At 38.1% G+C, this 22478-nt stretch overlaps 1 protein-coding gene across 3 annotated transcripts in view; it reads left to right on the top strand.

Annotated features, from left to right (window-relative positions):
• The window catches only part of Tab2 (TGF-beta activated kinase 1 (MAP3K7) binding protein 2), a 54783-nt gene that overhangs the window by 11136 nt on the left and 21169 nt on the right, over window positions 1-22478 (top strand). For 2 of the 3 annotated variants that reach the window (XM_052750992.1, XM_052750994.1), the window contains exon 2: window positions 20903-21090. In XM_052750992.1, coding sequence (XP_052606952.1) covers window positions 20989-21090 — 102 coding nt within the window. In that variant the 5' untranslated portion in view covers window positions 20903-20988. Of the gene's footprint in view, window positions 1-11361; window positions 11503-20902; window positions 21091-22478 lie in introns of those variants that run through there. The other variant, XM_052750993.1, reaches the window with a different exon arrangement.

Genomic DNA, 22478 nt, shown 5'->3' with positions numbered 1-22478 from the left:
ATGTATTACATAGGGAGGTAGGGAGGTAGATTTACTGTGAACACTTTCGTACATGTTTTTATGTGAAAATACATTTTAACATAATAATATGTTAAAATACATATTGTTTCTTATAATACAATTATAAGGAACAACTAGAACTTTCTAGAGTTATTGTGCCATTTTACCTCATAAGAGATCTGGTTTCTCTGCATTTTCACCAGCATTTGGTACTATCAGTATTTTTCATCTCAGCCAATCTAATAGGTGACATGACATCATAGCTTCATTTGTATTTCCCTAATAGCTAGTGATGTAAATATGTTTTCATGTGCTGCTTTACTGTTTATGTATCCTTGGTGGTGGTGTGCCTATATTCTAACTGGATTGTTTACTGAGTTTAGAGATTTCTTTATGCTATCCAAGTCTCCTGTTAGTGATATGCAAATATTTTCTTGTAGCATGTGAGTTCTCTCTATCCTCTTAACAGTGTCTTTTACATAGAATTTTTTTATTTTGATGGTCTAGCTATTCATTATTTCTATTCATTTTATCTTTTATGGATTGTACCTTTCTTGCCACCCCTCAGAACTCATCTGTTCTCAAAGATTTTCTCTTATTACAAAAGTTTTCTAAAAGCTTTATATATGACAGCAGAGATATACCATCTATTTTTATATTTTAAAAAAAAGGCACCACTGGGAATTTGTTAAGAATTATACTACATTTGTAGGTCAGTTTTGGAGAAAATTTAGATTCTCACTTTATTGACTCAATCCATGAATAGAGTATCTTTCACCCTTTTTTTTTCCCTTTCATCGGCATTTTGTAGTTTCCAGCATATAAGTCATACACATTTTTATTAGATTTATACCTAGACTTTACAAGCAATTGTAAGTTGCTATTATGTTTTAAATTTTGACTTTTAATTGTTGTTAACATACATCAGTATAGTTGGTTACTGTGGATACACATTGTGTTCTGAGACTTTTGAAAACTACTGTTTGTTTTTAAGTAGATTCTGTGAGTTTTCTGTGTACTTGTGAGCATGGACCATTTTTGTTCTTTCTCAGTTTGTGTGCCTTTTATTTCTTTTCTTGCCTTACAGCTCTGTCTAGCTCTTTTCAAGTCTTAGGATATAGTCAATCTTTGACCACAAAGGATGTGTTGGCTACATTGTTTTTTAGGTGCTGTTTATCAGTTCCCTTTCTAGTTAATAGTTTGATTAAAAGTTTTTATCATGACTGGGTCTTGGACATTGTCAGATACTTTTTATACATCAGTAACTGGGTTTTAACGTCTATTTTCTTTAAACAGATGACTTCCTTTTTTAAACTCTACTTTGCAATGTATGGAATAGATTATGAGACTAAAACAAAGATGTAAGGGAAGAGACTATAATGAAAATGATTGTAGTGATCCAGATGAGAGGCAGTAGTGGCTGAAACCAGGGTAGTAACAGTAAAGGGTGAGAAAAGGTCAGATTTTGGATGTGTTTCAAGCCCTGTGTGGGCAAGAATTGCTGATGAATTATATGTGAAGCATGAGAGGGAAATCAGGAATGACTCCCAAGGGTTTTGGCCCAAGCAGTTGGAAGCATGGAACTGCTGTTGACTGAGTTGGGAAGAGTGGGGAAATGGCAAGTTTAGACTGGGCTAGGCAATCAGGAGCTTGCTTTGGAACACATTAGCTCTGAAATGCCTTCTAGACATATAATTTGTAAGATCAAGTAGGCAATTCACTCAATACTTAAAATGGAATTTAGGTAAGAGATTCAGGCTAGAAATAAAAATTTGTCAGTTGAGGTAATAGATAGATTTGTTGTGGATTGTAATTCCTTTCTGTTTAGAACACTTAGTCTGATGGCAAACTGAAGAACTTTGTCAAAGTGTGGATTGGTTCTATTTACCCACAGACAGTTGAATAGCTGATGTTAAAAACACCAGAAATTGTATCATTAGAAGATCATTTTGAGGATGACTATGTTGAAGCATTTATCTTGAACCATACTTACTTGGTAGATGAATGGTTATATTGCTCACCTAGTAGTTTTTTACTAATAATTCAGAGCTTTGTCCTAAGCCTTTGTAAACTGAAGTATCCCTATGCATCTTGTGAAGAGCTTGACACTGCTCGTAAGTCCCCAGATGACATTCCTGACACAGTTCTTGTACAGAAAACTATCCAGAGAGTCAGATGGGAAACTAGGATGTGAAACAGCTGAGAAGGAGATGCAGCTTAGAATCAACTGGTGAAGAGAAAGAGTGCACCTCAGTCACAGAGACCTGAGGAGAGGCACATCTTCTAGATCCCGCTGAGATCTCTTTACATTTAACTTCTGGACAGTATTTTTAAAACACCATCATTTTTTTTCCTGCTGTAACTGATCATTAGCCCTAGCATATTTTCTTATTGGTGATTTATATAATGCTAGCATTGCTTTATTTACTCCTATTGGCAGAATTTACCAACTTGTATTGATAATCTGTTCATTTTTCAGTATTTTGTACTAAGTTGTTTTAAATATTTTTTTTTCTTTTGGAAAAAGGAAAGTTCATTGAGTATACTGCAAGGATACAGTGGTTGTGGCAGTATCAGAGCTACTTGGCCCAGTAGTCCTTTAGCACTAATACAATGCTTTAGCACATGGACAATCATTAAATATTTGTGATGAATGAATGATGCATACAACCTACCAAAAGTTTAAAGCTAGTACATGTACTTGACTTTGAAAACAAATGCATTTAAGATTGCAGGTTAGAGTTGCCTGCCTTTTCTGAGTAGGGCCTTGAGGCTTTTAAATCCCACTGCTGGGGAGTGTGCCCATGATAACACCATCACCAGCCTAAGGCCAGTGAGGTGTGCATTTTTGCCTTCTGCACATTCATCTTTTTGGTCCAGAACACGGTTGAATGGATTACACGTTGCAGATGGTAGTCTGGGCTCATTGAATACGTAGTAGCATGTCTTTTAGGAAATTTTTGTGGTCTATTTCCTGTCTAGTTCTCTCCATTTGCAGGTAAATGGCAGAAGTAAGTATAGAACAAAATTTTCTTTGTTCTTTATTATGCTTATAAAACAGCTCCATGCCGGCGGTGGTGGCACATGCCTTTAATCCCAGCACTCGGGAGGCAGAGGCAGGCAGATCTCTGTGAGCTCGAGGCCAGCCTGGGCTACAGAGTGAGTTCCAGGACAGGCGCAAAGCTACACAGAGAAACCCTGTCTCGAAAACAAAACAAAAACAGCTCCATACACTTTCTCATGTTGAGCTATATAAGACAAAAACCCTGAGCCTTTACTATCATACATTTAAATAACAGAAAAGTAATTTCTAAATACTATTTATGCATGGGTACACATGCATGTGGAGGCAGAGGAGCACTTCCAGTGATCCTTATTCCTCAGGAGCCTATCCACTGTGTTTTTTTAGACAAGATCTCTCACTGGCCTGAAGCTCACCAATTCAACTAGGCTGGCTGGAGATAAAGCCCAAGGGATCCACATGTCTTTGCCTCCTTACGGCTGGGATTACAAAGGCAGGTAAACATGCCTGGCTTTTCTAAGATACCTGTACTGGGGATCAAACTCGGATCCTTCCAACTGAGCTGTCTGCTAGCACTAAAATATCTTTATTTGCAGATGTATAGTGTGTGTGTGGAGGTATGCATGTGTACATATCTGTGTACACATTACAGTCCATGATAGTAGGCTAATAGCATGTATATGGTGCTCTCTGATACTATTGACACTAAGATAATATTTAGTGACCTTGTTTAAGTGTCTTGAATAAGAAAAAATAGTTGTATATTCATATTTATTTTATGATATGAATGAAACAGTATGTGCTCAACTGAACCAAATACCTGTTTCACATGATTATTTGGATCATTAAATGAACAAACACATTATAAATCATTTGACTGAGTACCTGACACTGTTGTCAGAAGCTTTAAACTTCCTCTGTTCATTTGGCCTTCTTGATACTTTAAAAACAAACAAACAAAACGGGTCTTATATAGCCTGAGCTGGCCTTGGATTTTACAAGTGTTGGAATGCAGGCATAAACCAGTACAGTGAGCTTGACACCAGTGCTCTCATGGAGCTAACCTTCTTGGCTTTGTCACGTTTCCTTCTTAGCTTTCCTCTTGCATTTCTTAGGTCAAAACGCTCAGTACCAATCAACTATAAAATCCCTTGCTTCTTACGGGAAGGATATGATGTGATCCAGTGTGTATTTTAGGCAGTTAGTGGGCCTGTTGCAATTGTAAAGTACAGCTTAGAAAAGCTGTTGAGTAGGAAAAAGGTATCAGATGGAAGGTTGTTAATTGGTTATCAAGATACAGCTGAACCAGAATATTAAGGAGGGACTAGAGGAATGGATACAAGACCTTGGGAGTGATTAGTGAAACTTCTCCATTGAATATATGAAGATAGCAAAGAATGAGAGCTAGGAGTCTGGGGTTCCTGGCTTCAGAGCCTATCACTACTTATAATGACTAGAAATGCACTATCGGGTAGGAGGCAGAGCTTTAGTTGAGTTGTTTAGGCTGGTAGTGTGTATTGTCGGGATGCTGGTTTACTTGTTCCAGACCCACCCTTTCTCTCCCTCGCTGTCTGAATTCCATTGCCGTTAGTCTAAGAGCTTCCCTTTAGGAAAAAGTATGTTCTTTTTAGTCATAGCCAACAGCAGAGTTTTTACATGTGGAGAAAGATTCCTTATTTCCTGCCCTCATTCCTAGTCTCCTCTTGAGATGTCTGTGCCCTGGATGAAGATGACTTAGAGACTACACCTGTGTCATCACTGTCAACTCATCCCACCTCCACACCATAGGCAGATTAGTTTTTATGTTGGTGAAATAAGTGAAGTTGTTAGAGCTATGTGAAGAAAACTGCAACTATATGCTATGTTTAAAATTCAAAGAGTAATCAGTAAATAGGACATCACTCATCTCCTATCACTCAGTAAAACTGTTTGCATAAAGTAATTAAAACTTAACCTCCAAATCTGCATTTGTAGATTTTATATGGAGTTTTTAAAATGTATATCATGTATGTTATATAAACCTATATTAGTAAGTATGTTTTAGTTCCAAGTCTATTTCTTTATATTTCATGTTTCTTTGCCTTCTGAAATAGGGAACCTTATACACATGTACCTACTTTTCATACTAAATCTTTTTGTAGAAGACAGAAACAGTGTTTGCTTCATAGCTTCAGAATGAATCAGAAACCCAGATTCTAATCCAAGGCCTGCCACTTAGCTGTGTGGGAACTTAGTCCATAGAATCTAGGTGCATGTTATAGGCACTTAGAAACATTTTAGAATGAAACATTTTATTACTACTTTTAAGGTATCTCTTCCCTAATTTACTTACTCAGTTAATTAATAACTCATGAAATTCCTTACTGCCCAGTAAGTAAGCTTGTCAATTCTTTTTTTTTTTTTTTTGGTTTTTCGAGACAGGGTTTCTTTGTGTAGCTTTGCGCCTTTCCTGGGACTCACTTGGTAGCCCAGGCTGGCCTTGAACTCACAGAGATCCACCTGGCTCTGCCTCCCGAGTGCTGGGATTAAAGGCGTGTGCCACCACCGCCCGGCAACTTGTCAATTCTTAATGGGTAGTGATATCTAGGTTCTTGTTGGGGTGTTAAAATATCCATTTTAGCTGCTTACCTGACATTTGGCCTTCTCAATATATTTTCTGGTATTTGAAGTTGCAAAACAAAAGTCTTAGTATTGATTTATTGAGAGCATTTTACTTATTTTGTATACTTTGTGTCTATATTGCATGTAGGCAGTATCCTATATTTAAGCATATAGTCCATGTCACCAGAAGAGCCGAACAATAAGAGAAAAATGAAGAATCACAGTGTTTATTGGTCCGCAGGAGCAGTAGTCATTTTGAGTTTAGAGCCCATGTGGACTGAAGCAAGGGAAAATGAGTCAGGAAGGAGGTCAGACTAGAGTTGGTTTTGAAGAAGTGGTTTTAATAAGTGTCAATGTGGAGAAATTACATTCTAAGTAAAAACATTGGGCACTGAAGGAAGAGGGGTTGAGCATGTTCATAAAAGCCTGAGTAGATTCCTAAGGATTTAGGGACTGATGGGAAATAAGAGTAGATAGATTTTAAGAAAACAATATTAATAAATGCTGATGAGGATGTGAGGAAAAGGAAACCCTTATATACTGTTAGTGGGAATGTAAGATAGTCTAGCAACTATGAAAATCAGTATGAAAGCTTCTAAAAAACCTAAAAATAGATCTACCATATGATCCAGCCATACCACTTCAGTATTTGTCCAGAGGCCTCCAAGTCAGCAGTCACAAAGGTAAACAGAGGAAGGGATAAAGAAAATGTGGTAAATTTACATAAATGGAATGTTTTCGACCTAAAAGAACAAAGTTCCATGGTTTGCAGGAAAATGTAACTGGAAATACTCATAGTAAGTGAATCAAACCAGTCTCAGAAAGACAAGTACCATTTGTCTTATATATATTCTTATTTTCAGTTCCTAGATTTGATAAAAAAAAATACATAAAATGGTGTATTTCTATGTAACATCAAAGTAGATGTGAAACATTGTAGGGGAACAAAGGGGCTGTTTTCTTCCTCTGTGGGTGAGAGGGAAGGATAAAGAGGAAAGGCATGGAGTGTGCTTAGTGTTCAGAATGGACTTATATGAAAATGTACTTCTATAACAGGACCATGTAGGAGGAATATACTCAAGGATTGAAAGTAGGTCAGTTTAGGCCTGAGTGTGTAGCATAGTAAGTAGAGTGCTTACCTGGCATGCCTGAGGGCCTGGAGGTCAACCACAGCACAGCATAAACCGTGCATGGTGATGCACACCTGTAATCCTGCCACTGGGGGGGGAAGCAAGAGGATCAGCTACCAGAGAGTTGGCCAGCCTGGCGTGTGTGAGACTCTGCCTTTTCTTTTCAAGTGACGTTCAGTAGAGAGGTTTAAATCACATGAGCCCAGAGACACCCGAGGGTAGAATTTGAGGGAGAAAGGATTCAGTTTTTGTTGAGTTCTAATAGACCATTAACATTTACCTCTGATAGGGTTTTACGAAAGCAGGAGACCACAGTAGCATCAGCAGTGCCTCTTTCTTTAGCACTGTGGGACAGTTCTCATGTTGTACTTTAGGTGTGGATGTCTCTGTGTAGTTACACATATTACCACTTTGGAATTTAGATTTATAATTGTTGGAGGCTCCTGCTACAACATACGTGTGTGTGTGTGTGTGTGTGTGTGTTAGGTATTAATAAGAAATCATAAATAAGGGCATGATGACTTTGTTCCCAGCACTCTGGCGGCAGAGACAGACAGATCTCTGTGAGTTGAAGGCCAGCCTGGTCTACATACAATGAGACCCTGTCTTTAAAAAAAAAAAAAAAAGTAGCTGTGTTGTTTCACATCATTTTCCCTACTAGTCATTTATCTTGTGCTTTTTAAACCTTGTTTTTACTCATGGACCAAACTCTCCATAACTTTTCATCGGTCTGCTGGTCCCAGTCTGAGAATAATCACTATTCTTAATTCCAGTATTATGCATGCATCCAGGTTTGGACATGTCACACTGTTTGTTATATGACCATATTTCAATAAAATTGACTACCTTTATAATCATGAGTACTTTGTTTTCAAAAGCACTCTTCAGGAATCTGCAGCTTTCTTGAGACAACCAAAGGGTCTATGACCTCTGATGTAGTAGACCCCAACTGGAGAAGGGGTAGGAATGGGTTTTAGTGGGAGTGGCAAGCAGGAAAGAAGCCTAGTGAATATTGTTTCTTATTTGTGTGGTTTCAGTTGTGGTTTCTGGATTTCTTGTTGGCTTCTTACTAGATAGACGAGGGTGTAGAGGGCCAGGCTGCGTCAGCAATTTAGTACGTAGCTTTGTGAATTAATACTTGCTGAATAACTTTAAGACTTAACTGGCAACTTTGGTATATGCATGTAGCAGTGTGTTTAAGATGACTAAGAGTCTATAAGTTAAAGCGAAGGCAGGAAACTTCCTCAAGGGAAGAGTGAAGGAATAGGGTCTGGTCTCACATAAAATGCAAATGCAAGTCTTGGTGGGAGACCTTCCCTTACAGGGTAACCAGACCTTAGAGACTTTCAATTCTTTTTTAAATTTATAATTGAATTCTTTTAAAACTTACAGACTTAGGTAACTAATTCAGAACATATAAGGAAGGTATGTACCTCAAAGTACAAAGGTACATAGCCAAGCATACCAATGATAGTAAAATAGATCAAAAAACTGCAGACTAGTCCCAGAAAAGTTGATGAAAACATGCTTAATGAAATTATCAAATGGACTCCAGCATTACATCACTAGAATAATACTATAAATTAATTCATGTTAATGGTGAACAGTGGGTGTGGATATCTTAAGGGATGCCAAAAAGTGGAATAGGGGAATCTTCAACATTTATTTCACTAAGAGTTCTTAGTAAAACAAGAATAGAGAGAGAGATAAAGATTGATTGATTTATTTATTATGTATACAGTGTTCTGTGTGCACGTATTTCTGCAGGCCAGAAGAGGGCACCAGATCTCATTACAGATGGTTGTGAGCCATCATGTGGTTGCTGGGAATTGAACTCAGGACCTTTGGAAGAGCAAACAGTGCTCTTAACCTCTGAGTCACCTCTCCAGCCTGAAAGATTCATAAGTTTTCACATCTCAGACCAGAAACCACCATTTTGTTACTAGAAATAGTAAGATGCTAGAATTCCCATTAGTATTTAGTAAAATGTTAAATTTCTAGTAAAAAGTCACAAATCAAAGCCTATTAGGATGTTGCTTATAATTGTACAGGAGACTGAGGCAGTATGATAACAAGTTTCAGGCTAGCCTGGGCTATATAATGAGACTGCCCCAAAACTCCCTGCCATTCTCCTTAGCCCCAACATTACTGTTACATAACATTGTTATGGAAATACTACATAATACAGTTAGACTAAAAATAATAATGATGATAAAATAAAAGTCAGGTATTACTGAAAGGGGGAGAAAAATTTACTATTATTTAATATTGTAGACATGGAAAAAAGCAAAGAAAGTAACTAAAATGTTACCATGAGTAATGTGATGTCAATATGACAGCTAGTTATAAAATTAAAAATACCTAATGTTGCTGAGAGGTGGTGCAAGGCAGGTGGATCTCTGTGAGTCCAGGGCCAGCCTGATCTACAAAGTGAGTTCTAGGACAGCCAGAGCTATTAGACAAATCCTGTTTCAACAAACAAAGAAACACACATAATATTGATTTGTCTATAGTGTTTTCCCTCCTTAGTAGTCTTTAAAGTGAAAGCCCTCCGTGAGAGTGACAGGAATCTCTTCAGACCTTTTTTTGCTTTCTGAGGACTATACAAATAAAATCCCATCTCTCCATTTTGAGTGGTATACTTCCATGTTAAGTTTTTCAACTATGTTGAAAGAAAGTTGTGGTAATGAATACATTTTGAGTAACTGGTTTTTTTTCCCCTTAAATTCCTTGTGGCTTGTGACACTTGCTTTATACTTGGTAAGTGGCAGAGGAGTTGTAATCTGATCTTAGAACCATATTTGGTAAATAATGATTTTCTGTGGAACCCACTGTTCTATCAGTAAGAGAGAAATTATTGCCCATATGTAGTAGAAGACTTTTCTTTGCCTTAACTGCATAAAAACCAAGTTATATCATGGAATAATTACTTTCCTGGGGTTTTGGTGGTGGTGGTTTTGGTTTTGAAGTTCTGCATCCCAGAGCTACATTTTATCATACTGTTGTTGTATCTATATTCTACTTTACTGGGAGAGAAGTTTTTGTCTTTGTTTACTACAGACTATCTTGGTGTCTGAAGTGTAAATTTTTACATCCTTTGTTTCTCTTCAACTCTGAGAATTGAACTGTCTTGTAGTTATTCTGAAACCAGCGTTAATAAATCAATTACATCTCTTAGAATGTGATACATTTAATTACACTTACAGCTTATTAGACCTAGGTGTTGCTTTAGCATCTGTGAAAAAGGAAAGCTTAAGTATACCTACATGTTCAGAGCAGAAATGAAGCAAACAGGAAAGAATATGTTTCATTCTTTAGTAATGCAGCAGAGTGTATTGGAAACCTGATACGCTGCCGAAGACTTGAGGTGCTTGTGTACACAAGCAAAGTTGCATGGCAGCCCAGGGAAATGAGCAGCTGTCTGCCATTTGATAAAAAGGAGACTTTGGATGGGAACATTTTAATTCAAGGCCATATTGAAGTGAGTTTTGAACTAAGGTTCCTGTCTTCCAGGATTTTTTCTACAACAAAACATGGAAAGCTTTCATTTTCCACCCCCACCCCCACCCCCACCCCCAGAATTGACGTCTGCTGTGGTGTTGTTGTGTTGGTCTGTACTAGAAAGGCAGCGAGTTTACTTGTTAAGCCTTTACCCACACCATCTTTGTCCCGTTACAGTCCTCATGTTTGATAGAACAGAGATTTCAGTTTACTACTGTGGGGTGGATTCCTTAGAGGAACTCCTAAAGGGCCAGCGTACTGAGAATCAAGTGCAAGGACATCATTCGAGGTCTCTGGGAAACTAATTAATACACTGTCTACCATTTCTCTAACTTTGTAGTTGCCAATTTGTTTTTGTTTTCATATGGGCCTGAGAAATTCTTTTTAGTGAATCTTTTTTGGTAATGGGAAAATAATTTCCAGTGGGTTAAGAAGCCCATCTTGTGACTTGTTCTTTGCCACCTTCTCGAAGCATTACCAAGTGTTTTTGGAAATTGGAATTTGAGCCAGATGTGGTTGTGCACACCTTTAATCCCAGCACCAGGAGGCAGAGGCAGGTGGATCTCGCTGCATTTGAGACCAGCCTGGGCTACAGGGGGAGTTTCAGGACAGCCAGGGCTACACAGAGAAACCCTGTCTGGACCTTGGAATTGAGTTTATTGCCTGAACTGTCTAAAACAGTCCTAGGAAGGCTCTGCAGCGAGCGTGTCTGACGTAGGAAATAAGGACAGCAGTTCAAAGGTGGTATCGAGGGAGGGTAAAGTGACCTGAGAGCGGAGGGTTTGTAATTCCACTTTTATCACTCAAGTAGGTCTTGCTGCTTCTGTTACAGTCACACTGGCCTCTGGCAGGCAGGCTGCTGTTCAGAACCACTGGAGAGTTCATAAAGGCTACTTGTTCACGACCCAGAACTGGGAGTTTCAGAAGGAGTGGGGCAGGTGAAGAGTATGCCTATAAGGGTGTATTTAAGATACCTTTTCCTGCTTGAGAGCTGTTCTGCTGGAGCCTTCGAGAAGCACTCCTGCTTTCAGACCTCAAGAGTGCTGTCTGCTCCCATCCTTATTCTGCCTCCCTCTAGTTTACTGTAGTTTCTCTTCTGCTTTCAAGGCTCCAGACCCAGTTCCTGGACCTGCTCTGGAAAAGAAGTCTCCAGTAGAGATGAGCTCACTGCAGTTACTTAATTAAACATTTGTAAGCTGCCGCTTAGCCAGCCAAGGACAGCTACAGTTTGAATTTTTCTATTTCCAGGTATGCAAAAGTTGGGGCCTCACACGTAGGCTGTGTGATCTGTACAGCACATAGTTCACAACTTCCAGTTCTCGGGCTTTGAAACCCAGTGACTTAGTAACCGCCCTAACATTTAGTAACATGTGGCTAGCACTGACTTGTAGCTTAACTTTTGCCTGAGTGTTTCTAGTTTAATTTGTTTACTAATAGTGCCAAACTAATGCAAAAGCATTTTAAGAGAAATAACGCTGAAGTGCTATGTAGTCAAGTCCTGAAAATGTGCAAAATAGTACTCTGGTCTTCATTGAAAAGTAAGCTTCGACAGCAACCATCCTTCTCTAAGGTTCACAAGTAATAAATATTGGGAACAAGTAATAGTGGGAATTACATAAATGAAGCAGGTTCTCCTTTCCAGTGTCCTTAACTGTTCTATATTTCTGATACATTTACATGAAAGTTAGCACATTCCCCAGTCATTGGAAATGATAGGTTTTATTTATAGATAAGACCAAATACTGTATTTACATGGTATATTTACCTAAATTTAATTGTATCGCAATATAATATTTACATATATATGCAAAAATATATACTTGAGGTATATATATTACTTGATTGCTTGAAAGAAGCCAAATAGGAAAAATTCCAATGCTTGCCCCAGAGTGTAACTATAAGGGTGAAAGCTGAGGCTTCCTAGTGCATTAGAAAAGCTACTCATAAATAATCAACTAAGAAGTCAAGTCAGTTGGGGTTGGAACTTTTAAGGACATTAATTATTTTCATCTGTATTTATAAAACAATTAGTTAGTAATAGTTAGTAGATAGACATGCATATCTTTTGATTTTAACTTCATCTTAGCCAAAGATGACCCAAAATTGAACAAGGGAATTTTGTATCCTAACCGAGGATTTAACCAGTGACCCTAGTGCTCCAGTGTGTGTTTGACTCCTTCCTCTCGTTCCTTCTCCAGTGTTAATGCATAATGAGTTGCTGTAGGAGCATTATATACTACATGACTTATGGTATTGAAAGAATCATGGCTCAGTGATATTGAATTACAAGTAGAAAGGGAGCAACCATAGTTACATGAATATCGTTACCCTATTAAGTGAACTAAAGGGGAAATTAAGGAAGGAAATGTGCATGAATACCAAGTCTTGCTCTTTCAGAGATATAATTAATAATGGTGAAATTTTCTATGCTGTTGAGCATACATTGTGTATAAGACACTGCCAGGTACAGTAGGGATATAAAAATAAATGACCATTGCTTTCAGTGAGCTTATAGGCTGATACAGTGGACCCCTACTCCTCAAATGCTATATCAACCATAGATCAGAAAGTAGTTAAACCTATACAGATTGCATATGTACTTTTAACATATACAGATTCTTGAAGATCATTATTCCCTAAGCAGTATATTCCCTAGCATACATTTGCCTAGGGTTTACATTGTATTTGAGTATTAGAAGTAATGTAGGGTATGTGTAGGTTATATACAAAAACATGCCTTTTTTTTATAAGATACTTGAGCATCTGCTCATTCCAGTGTCTTGAAGGGATGAGAGTGGAGGGTCCTGAACTAATCTTCCTTGGATATTGAGGAACAATATAATGTAAAATATCATAATAGAGATATAAACCCATGTGCTTGGGAGTACCAGAGGGAATCACCTTTGTGAAGAAGGTTTTCTACTGAGCATTGAAAGATTAGATTTTAGCAAGAGTATTTTTTAAGGTGTATGTTCTAAAACCTACAAGTTAGTAGTCCAGTGTGCTTAGAGAATAGTTGGGATTTAGTGAGAAATAGAGCTATGCTAAACATGTTTCAAATGTGAAGTGCACAGAGTTTGGATTTGATTTCGTAGGCGATGGGAATTCAGTGAAGACTTCTTAGAACTAACTATGAATGTAAGTCAGTCCTTTGGAAGGGCGGTAGTCCAGTGAGTGTTGAGTTAATGTTGGAGAGTGTGCTGAGTGAGCCTAATAAAAGACAGCATCCATAGTTGTGTCGGGGACCTGAAGGGAGGGTTACTTGCGGTTCCCTTTAATCTTCACTGTAGGAGTATTATGAGAAGTGACTAAAATCATGCCGATTAGCGTTTAGTGTAGGACCCTGGTGCGTAGTAAATGCTGCTGAACCACAGTAATTACACTGTAAGCTTAGGGAAGGTGCTATCTTTTGTCCACCTTTGCATGGGATCGCTTTCCATAAAGGAGTTGTTTACAACTTACAGAAGAGACAAGTCATAGTTTTTCACCCAAAGGCTAACTCAAGGGGAACTGTTTATCAAACTAAGTAAGCTGACTCATCTACCTGTGAGTTTAACTGCTTAAAAGAAAGGTAAGGAGTACTTAGAGTTCCCCAGTAAACAGCTCCTGAAGCTTCATTCAGATACACGAGATGGCCAGTTGGGACTGAGTCTCCCTGTTATTTGGAGACTTTATTAAGATTGCCTTCATATATTTCAGGAAGTTTCCATACCACTCCTCAGATGCCCCTCAGTTCTAGGTGTCTCTTTCCAAATTCCCTCACCCTCCCTCCCCGATCCTCCCATTCCAGTCCCGTCCTCCCCCACCCTCCCACCCCCTACCCCCCCACCCCGCTCCTAGTTCACTCATGAAATCTATTTGTTTCCCCTTCCAGGGAGATCCATGTCGCTGTCGCCCACCCCCTCCTGCTCCACCCCTATCCCTTCCTCTATACCTAACCTCTCTGGGTCTATAGATTGTAACTTGATTATCATTTACTCAATGGCTAATATCCACATAAAAGCAAATATATACCATATTTATCTCTCAGGGTCTGGGTTACCTCACTCAGTATGATTCTTTTTCTAGTTCGTTCCATTTACCTACCAATTCCATGGTATCGTTTTTAACAACTGGGTAACACTCCATTGTGTAAATGTTTTCTTTATCTGTTTTTATGTTGAGGGACATCTAGGTTGTTTCCAATTTCTGGCTGTTGTGCCTAGAGCAGCAGTGAACATGGTTGAGCAAGTGTCCTTGTGGTAGAATCGTCCTTTGGGTGTGTGCCCAAGAGTGGAGAATATATATTCTTAAAAAAAAAAAAAGAGGAGGAGGAGGAGGAGGAGGAGGAAGAGGAGGAGGAGGAGGAGGAGGAGGAGGAGGAGGAGGAGGAGGAGGAGGAGGAGAAAAAGAAACAAAGCTAGGAAGCTGGGTATGGCGGCACATGCTGTAATCACAGCCCTCAGAGACTGAGACAGGAGGGTCATGAGTTTGATGCCAGCCTGGGCTACATGGAGAAACTCTTCATCTCCCAAAATGAAAGCAAGCAAGAAAGAAAGATCACAAAATTGAAACTACATCTTTTTTAAAATGCCTTCAAAACCTTCCCTATGCTTTTATTTTTTTTAAATCTCTTTAAAGGGTATATATTTTGACTTTTTATATTGAGGGCTTTATAATATATGTGGATTCTGTGTCTTGATATTTTCCATCAGCTTCTTATATATAGTAATTTGGATGTCTTATTCCACTAAGAGAAAGACTCATGATTTTCCTTAATGTGGCTACGCAAGAATATATTTCTCCTTGAAGGTAGTCATTTGGAGTGAAGGGGAGGGGAACTGAGATTGCTCTGTAGTTAAAGGCAGGCACTTGTCAGAGATCCACATAGTGTACGGAGCAACCCAACTCCTAAAAGTCAACCTCTGACCATCACATGGTAACAAATTAGCATTTAACTTTATTATCATAATTTTCATGTATCAAGTTAATTTGTTTATGGCTATAAGACCAAAACATGAGTTTTTCTAATATTCTGGTTTTCTTTTTTCCTCTTTTTAGCTATAAATAAGAATTTGTTAACATGCTTAGTCGCTCTTTTCTTTTAAAGATGGTGGTTATGACCAGGATAGATTATCTTAAAGATTACAGTGAAAGGGAACACTGGAAAGGAACTTTGTTTCCATACTAAAATGCTAAAGTATTGGAAATAATAAGATATGAAGTGGAAAATACACACAAGGTAGTCAATTATATAATATGTTTGTCTCAGATTTATTGCACTTTTCTTAATCCATAGAAAATGGCAGCATCTACCACAAAACCACAAAACATAATTGCCAAGTGTGGCTGACTTGCACATTCCTTTAAGAAGAACTTGTAACTTAACTAGTGAGGCATAAGAAATGGCCAGCATTTATATCCTGGAGGCAGTGCATTAAATGAAGAAATTGGGAAGGTTTCCTTCTTTTTTTTTTTCCCCCCTTTTCCCACACACCCTCACCCTTGTTTTTCAAGATCAGGTTTCTCTGAACTTGCTCTGTAAATCAGGCTGACCTCGAACTCAGATCTGCCTGTCTCTTGCTTCAAGTGATAGGATTATAGGAAGGTTTCTTTTTTTTTTTTTTTTTGGTTTTTTTTTTTGAGACAGGGTTTCTCTGTGTAGCTTTGCGCCTTTTCCTGGATCTCGCTCTGTAGACCAGGCTGGCCTCGAACTCACAGAGATCCGCCTGCCTCTGCCTCCCGAGTGCTGGGATTAAAGACGTGCGCCACCACCGCCCGGCAGTTTCTTTTTGAAAGAGAGGGTATAAATCATTCTACACTGACTGTTAATATGTATTGTTTTGGGGGGGGGGGAAGTTAATTATTCTGGGCTTGTAAAGTTGTCCAGTTTTTGGTAATAACTTAATTGCTCTCTTCAAGTTATTAAATATACTAGATTAGGCCATAATAGATAGCTTAAAATAATTAGCATTTGAATGACTGGTTTGTTACCTTTGTTGTCTTAGCAGTTAATTGATTTTACAATGTGATTCCATACAAATTCTATGACAAAGTTAATGCTGAAGATGGTTTATAATCTTTTTTTTAATATATTTTTGTTTGTTGGGGTTTTGTTTTGTTGTAAGACAAGTTCTCTTTACATAGCCCTGATTATCCTAGAACTCACTACATAGACCAGGCTGGCCTCCAACGCACAGAGATCTGCCTGCCTCTATCTCCCAAGGGCTAGGATTAAAGGCGTGCACTACCATGCCTGGCAATTCTTATTTTTATCTTAAATGGTAATAATATTTTAATTTCAGATTTTTAGTTGAATAGCTGTAATTCTTTTATTTCTATCATAGAAAAATATTAACATATTTTGAGATTGTTGTTAAAATTATAACCTCATACTTCAAGAAATAAAATTCCAATAAGTTGTTAGAAAAATAATGTTGATGGCCCGGGCATGGTGGCTCACCCCTTTAATCCTAGCACTCATGAGGCAGAGGCAGGTAAAGTGAGTTGGAGGCCACCCTGGTGTATATAGAGAGTTCTAAGCCAGCCAGCGTGACATAGTGAGACCTGTCTGGATAAGAAAAGGAAGAATGTTGACTTTTTTAGACTGATTAATGACATTTTAAATTCTTTAAAAATAAATCAAATATCAATTGTTACCTACCTGGCCTATACTATTGCAACAGTGTAAAAAGTATTTGAATAAGGGGTGTGCGTAAATAATAAGATTCTATCTTACGTTGGAAGTCTTTGAGATGAAGATTTTATAACATCCTTTACCTTTAAAGGATGGTAACCTCATCTAACTATTCCAACTGCACATCAGTCTTTCTTACGGTTACAGACATTATTTCAGAATAACTCACTGAAGTCTGCTAATGTCAGCCAGTCCACAGAAGCTACATGAAACTGCCCATAGGGAGAGAGCAGCTTTCTGCCTTCCCTTTGGACACCCTGGAGAGGTTACTGTTTCAGTAGCTGGTAAAGTCAGAGGAGTTTTGACAGGTATCTAGTTCTGTTCCCATTTGATGTTCATGCTCCTAAAAATCACTCTGAATTATAAAAGTATCCCTTCCTAAACCAGCACAGAACTGGTAGGGAAAAAGGAGATTAGAGATATAGCTCTCAAAAACTGTAGTCATAAACATTTTTAAAAGCTAAGACTCTTTTTAAAGGATAGTACAGTTTTATTCATGTTAAAAAGTCAAGGAATGTGTGTAAATCTTATAATAAATATTGACCTTTACCTCGAACAAGACCTGAAGTTTGCCTTTGGAAATGAGCTTTATGAGATAGTGAACCAAGAGTTCTGGAAGCAAAGGACACTGACAGGCTGTGGCTGCTGTAGTTCACAGCACACAAAGGCCAGGGCTGGTAAACGTTGGAGCTGTGCTCTCGGGGACCTTCTGTGTTCTTGTGTGCAGCTTTGCTCAGCCAGATGAGGGCTTTGTTTTAGTTACCTACTGTATCTCCCAAATGAAATTGTAGCAGAACACACTTAATGTTCAAATAATTGTCTAATATGTCAATGATGTTAGGACAGATTTAGCACTTCAAAATAGATGGTACAACCAAACTGATTTCTTTAGAGATTTACCGCAAAGTGTGTGTGTGTGTGTGTGTGTGTGTGTGTGTGTGTGTGTGTGTGTGTGCGTGTGCGCGTGCCCAAAAAGGGGTCACATCCTCTTGAGCTAAAGTGACAGGTTGTTATGAGCCGTCCCAGCTTGAGTACTAGGAACTGGACTTGGGTCCTCTGAGTTAGCAGTACACATTCTTAACAAACAGCCGTCTCCACATCCCGCCATACACTTTAAAGTACTTATTATACAGCAGTAAATATGATAGTGTCACCACTGTGAATCCATGAAACTGATGTTAATACGGTTCACCTTTGATACACTTTATCAGCTGTCAAAATGAGACTAGTTAAAGAAACGTACAGAAACCTCTGTGGTAACTGCTATGATGTCAAAAGCACTGTAGCGGAGTTCTATGAACTGGGAAGTTTAGCATCCTACCATAGGGAATAGAAATAATCTTCCAGAATAAGTTTGTTAAGGTATCTTGGTTTTTCATACTGAAACTAAGTGAATGACATTTGTTTGGGGTTTTTTTTATAGTTTTATCCTCTACAAGGGCATTAAAATTAGTTGCCTGGTATTTATTTATTTACTTATTTAAGGCAGGAAGATTTTGAGTTTCAGAGCAGCCTAGGGCTCCATAGTAAGTTCAACACCAGCCTGGGTCTCAAAAACTAAAACAAAGCACGTTGTATCATCTATCTACTCCAATGTTTCTAATAAGTCAGCACTCAGGTGGACATGGTAGCCCACTCCTTTAATATCAGAACTCAGAAGGCTGAGGCAGGAGGATTGCCCCAATTTCAAGACAGCCTTGGGCTAGAGAGTGAGCCTTGTCTATAAATATGCTGTTCTTTGGCTATAGGTGCCATTTCTTGGGTGTGTTTAAGATCTCTTTCCATGATTTATAGCAGTTAGACATATTGGACCTCTGTATGGTTTTCCTTAAATCTGTAAATTTGTATCTTTTACTAACTTGGGAAATTTCTAGACAAAATCGCATCAGGTTTGTTTTTAGCCACCCACTAATGTGTCCTGTTTTCTGGTCACTCATTATCAGTACATTAAAGCTTTGGTTACCACCCGCTGGACCCTGAGGGCCTGGAAGCCCCCATCCCACTCATCACTCTCACTGTCTCCAGGTTGTTTTATCCTCACATTCACTGACTTCCTACAGTAGACCAGTGTGTCTAGTGAATTGTTTGTTTCGGATGTTTGAGCTCTTCAATAGAAAATTATTATATGCAAATTTCACACATAGAAGTACATCAGTATAATTCTGTTCATTTCCTGAGAAGTCCAAGTATATTTGCCCTTACATTCACAGGCATAGTTAAATAGCTACTTTTAAATCTGTGTTGCTAATTTCAGTAGCCAAGTCATTTTGGGCTTGTTCTCCGTTGGTTGCCTTTTTTCTTGAGTATGGATTGGTTTTTCCTGTTTGATTTTAATCGTTTGGGATGTGATTAAGGACAGGAATGACATGTAGAAAGTCTGGATTCTTTTGTGTTCCCCCAGTAGATAAGCGTGCTTGGTTTCTTCTAAGGGACAGGTAACTTGGCTGAACCCAAACTATAAACCCTGGAATCTCAGATGGGTTTTTTTAACCTTAGCCTGGCTGCTCGGAGTGTATCTCATGTGTGTAGTTCAGAGATCTAACTAATGTCCAGAGTGTACACAAGATTAGGCTGCTGACTTCCGGTCCTCTTTTTCTATGAACCGCTCTGTCCTATCGGGGAGTGTAGTTGTGCATTTGAATAATGTTTCTCACCTGTGTTCTCATTATCTAGAAAAGCAGGTCAGTAGTTCATGGCTGGGCATGCTTTAGTAATGGAATAAATTAGAGTTTGTTTTCGTTCTTCATCTTTCTAATTAATGAAGGTGTTTCTCATTTACATGTTTATTTGCCCATCTCTAATGTTGTGTGTAAGTTATTTTTTTCCAAGTCTAAATCATTTGAAATGTTTTAGAAACTATAATGTGAAAGAAACTGCATAATAAAACTTTCATCCAATGAGTGTTGTATGTTTTGTGAACCTAGAATGATCTAATCTTGGGAATACAATAGTTAACGTTAGAGTTCTTAGTCCTCTGGATATCACTTATAAATGTTACAGAGGGAAAATGTAGTATGTGTATGTGATTATTTTTTTTGACACAGGAAGAATGGTCAGGGACAGTGTCTTTCAAGTGAGTGGCATTTGATGAGTGGCTTTGAGGAAGTAGAGAGAGCCTTCAAGTATTTGAGGGACAAAATGTTAGAGGCAAGAGCAGTAAGTCCAAAAGCCTTACAGAAAAAGGATGGTTAGCTTCTTGAGAAGATACCAGAAGCCCATTAGCAACTGAGGAAACAAGGAATGTGGTAGGAAATGAACGTAGAGGGTAGTTAACAAGAGTCCCTGTGGTGTGCCATTTTGAGCCACAGGGGTCGAGGGTAGATACTTTCGTGTATTTTTCACAAAGATTGCTTACAGGGAAAGATTGTGGGTGTGAAAGGCATGGGTACTGAAACAGAGTGGAGGTGGAGAGGAGACCATCAGGAGACTTTTGCAGTCATGGCTAAGGTGGATTAAGGTGGCTCAGACAAAAGCCATACAGGTGAGACAGAATTGTCAGGTACAAAATACTTTATTTTTGCAAATAAAGACAATCAAACTTAGTGGTAGATAAACATGGAAGGAGAGAAAAACACATGTGTGAGTGACACAGTGGAAACCTGAAGTAGAAGAAAAGACTTATTTTGCATAGTGGGGTTGACTGTGCATTTAAGAACTAGGTATAAAGCAAAACACAGTTTAGATAAACCATACATAGTCTTTTATAGAGAGCAATGTTTTCAGGTTCTTAGGGTGCCTAAGGCTTTCCTGTGGTTCCGGCTTTTCCTTAATATGGAGAAGGTAGATCATTTCAAAATTTGCTGTTAGAGATGGTAGTATGTATAGCTATATGGAAATCATTAAGCCTCAATAACACTTTCATGGTTATATTGTTAGGTGCTAAGGCACATACCCTTTCATACTGTAATTATAAATCCACAGCAGTATTCATTCTAAAATCAGTTCTCATTAAAAAATGTTTTTCTTTCACAGAAAATGCTTGGCCAGAAGAGATGAGTACTAATTCCACTCAGGCCTAGAATTGCCTATTAAGATAGTCCTGAGCAGGCGACACACGAATGGCCCAAGGAAGCCACCAAATTGATTTTCAGGTTTTACATGACCTGCGACAAAAATTCCCTGAAGTACCTGAAGTTGTTGTATCCAGGTGCATGTTACAGGTTAGTGTTCATTGATTTCTAGATTTATTGATAAAAAATACTACTTATAATCTATTAATTATGTGTTTTTAATTATTAATCTGATGTTTTTTAGATATTGGAGGAAAACTCTTTGTCTTCGTTACTGTGCTGCAATGAAAAGAAATGATCTTTGGTGTCTCCTAGTAATGTGGCCTGGGGCAGAATGGGGCCTCAGCTCTTGCCTGGAATACAGGCATTGTCTGTTGTATAGATAGGAGAGCAAACTAAGATCTGAACGTAGAAATATTGATGTGTGCTAGCTATGGTCTTAGTCCTTTTTCCTTGTCTTTTTGTCAGGTTTTTAAAATCCCAGATCTTTGTGTAAAAATGAGGAAAAAGTCGTTAAGGAGTCAGAAAGCTTGTTCTTCTATTGATTTGGTACTTCAGGCATTTGTCAAAACCCTGTTTGCATATCGGTTCCTTATCTCTGACTTGAGGAATTTGTATGACAGTGCATAAGTTCCCAATTGTAAAGGAAAAGGTGTTTTATATTTCTAAGTTTATTTTATATGTTTTCCAATTAATCTCTCCAATTTCTACATTGTTGTTTGTATACAAAAATTCTAGAAGTCCATAATTTTAAATATTACTAAATATTTAGTAATAGTTGTAGCTGGCCATTTATTTAACCTGGAAATCTTTTCTATCAAAAGAATTCTGGGGATCCTTCACACATACTTACGAATCTGACAAGTTACTTTTAAAATTTGATAATATATGACATTTTTTAGCAAGCCTATATTTCATAGTGACTACATATATTTTGTCCATACCCTTATCTTTTATCTGTATTTTTAATTGGTCTATATGCCTCTAGTTTAACCTAGTTTGGGTCCCACCAATCTATCTTACTTTCTAGATGAAGATATTGCTGTTTCTTGGCCTTTTAGCTAAGATAAGTGTAAATATAGATTGCTATATATTTGCCTTAAAATTTTTCCCCTCACATTCTTCAAGATAAATTTTGGGTGTCTTGACTAGATAATCTGTGGTCTGGAATCCCAGTTTATTCAATATCCTGATGTTTTACCTCATATTCTACACTGTAATTATCCTTGGGTACATGGAAGTCTCCAGACTTACCTGGTTCCTGTTACAGTGGTTAAGCATGCATGAGTTTTAGATTCTGAGAACAGACTTGAGTCCATGTTTTGATGATTACCAACAATAACGTCTTTGACCCTTATTTTTTACTTCTTCACTGTTAAGTGAGAATAAAAATCTCCACAGAAAAGTATAATCCAGGTAAATTAACTAGTAGGATATAAGACTCACACTTCTTAAAAGACAAACAGTAAAAGTTCCCCATTATAAATATTTGGCAAATGAATCAGTCGTTCATATTTATCAGTATAGCGTGTAACAGG

Source organism: Peromyscus californicus, unplaced genomic scaffold (genome assembly GCF_007827085.1).
Source record: "Peromyscus californicus insignis strain IS unplaced genomic scaffold, ASM782708v3 Scaffold_22__1_contigs__length_63687245, whole genome shotgun sequence".
Lineage (NCBI taxonomy): Eukaryota > Metazoa > Chordata > Mammalia > Rodentia > Cricetidae > Peromyscus > Peromyscus californicus.
Note: the sequence above shows the minus strand (reverse complement) of the source record. Positions and strands in the feature narration are given on the sequence as shown.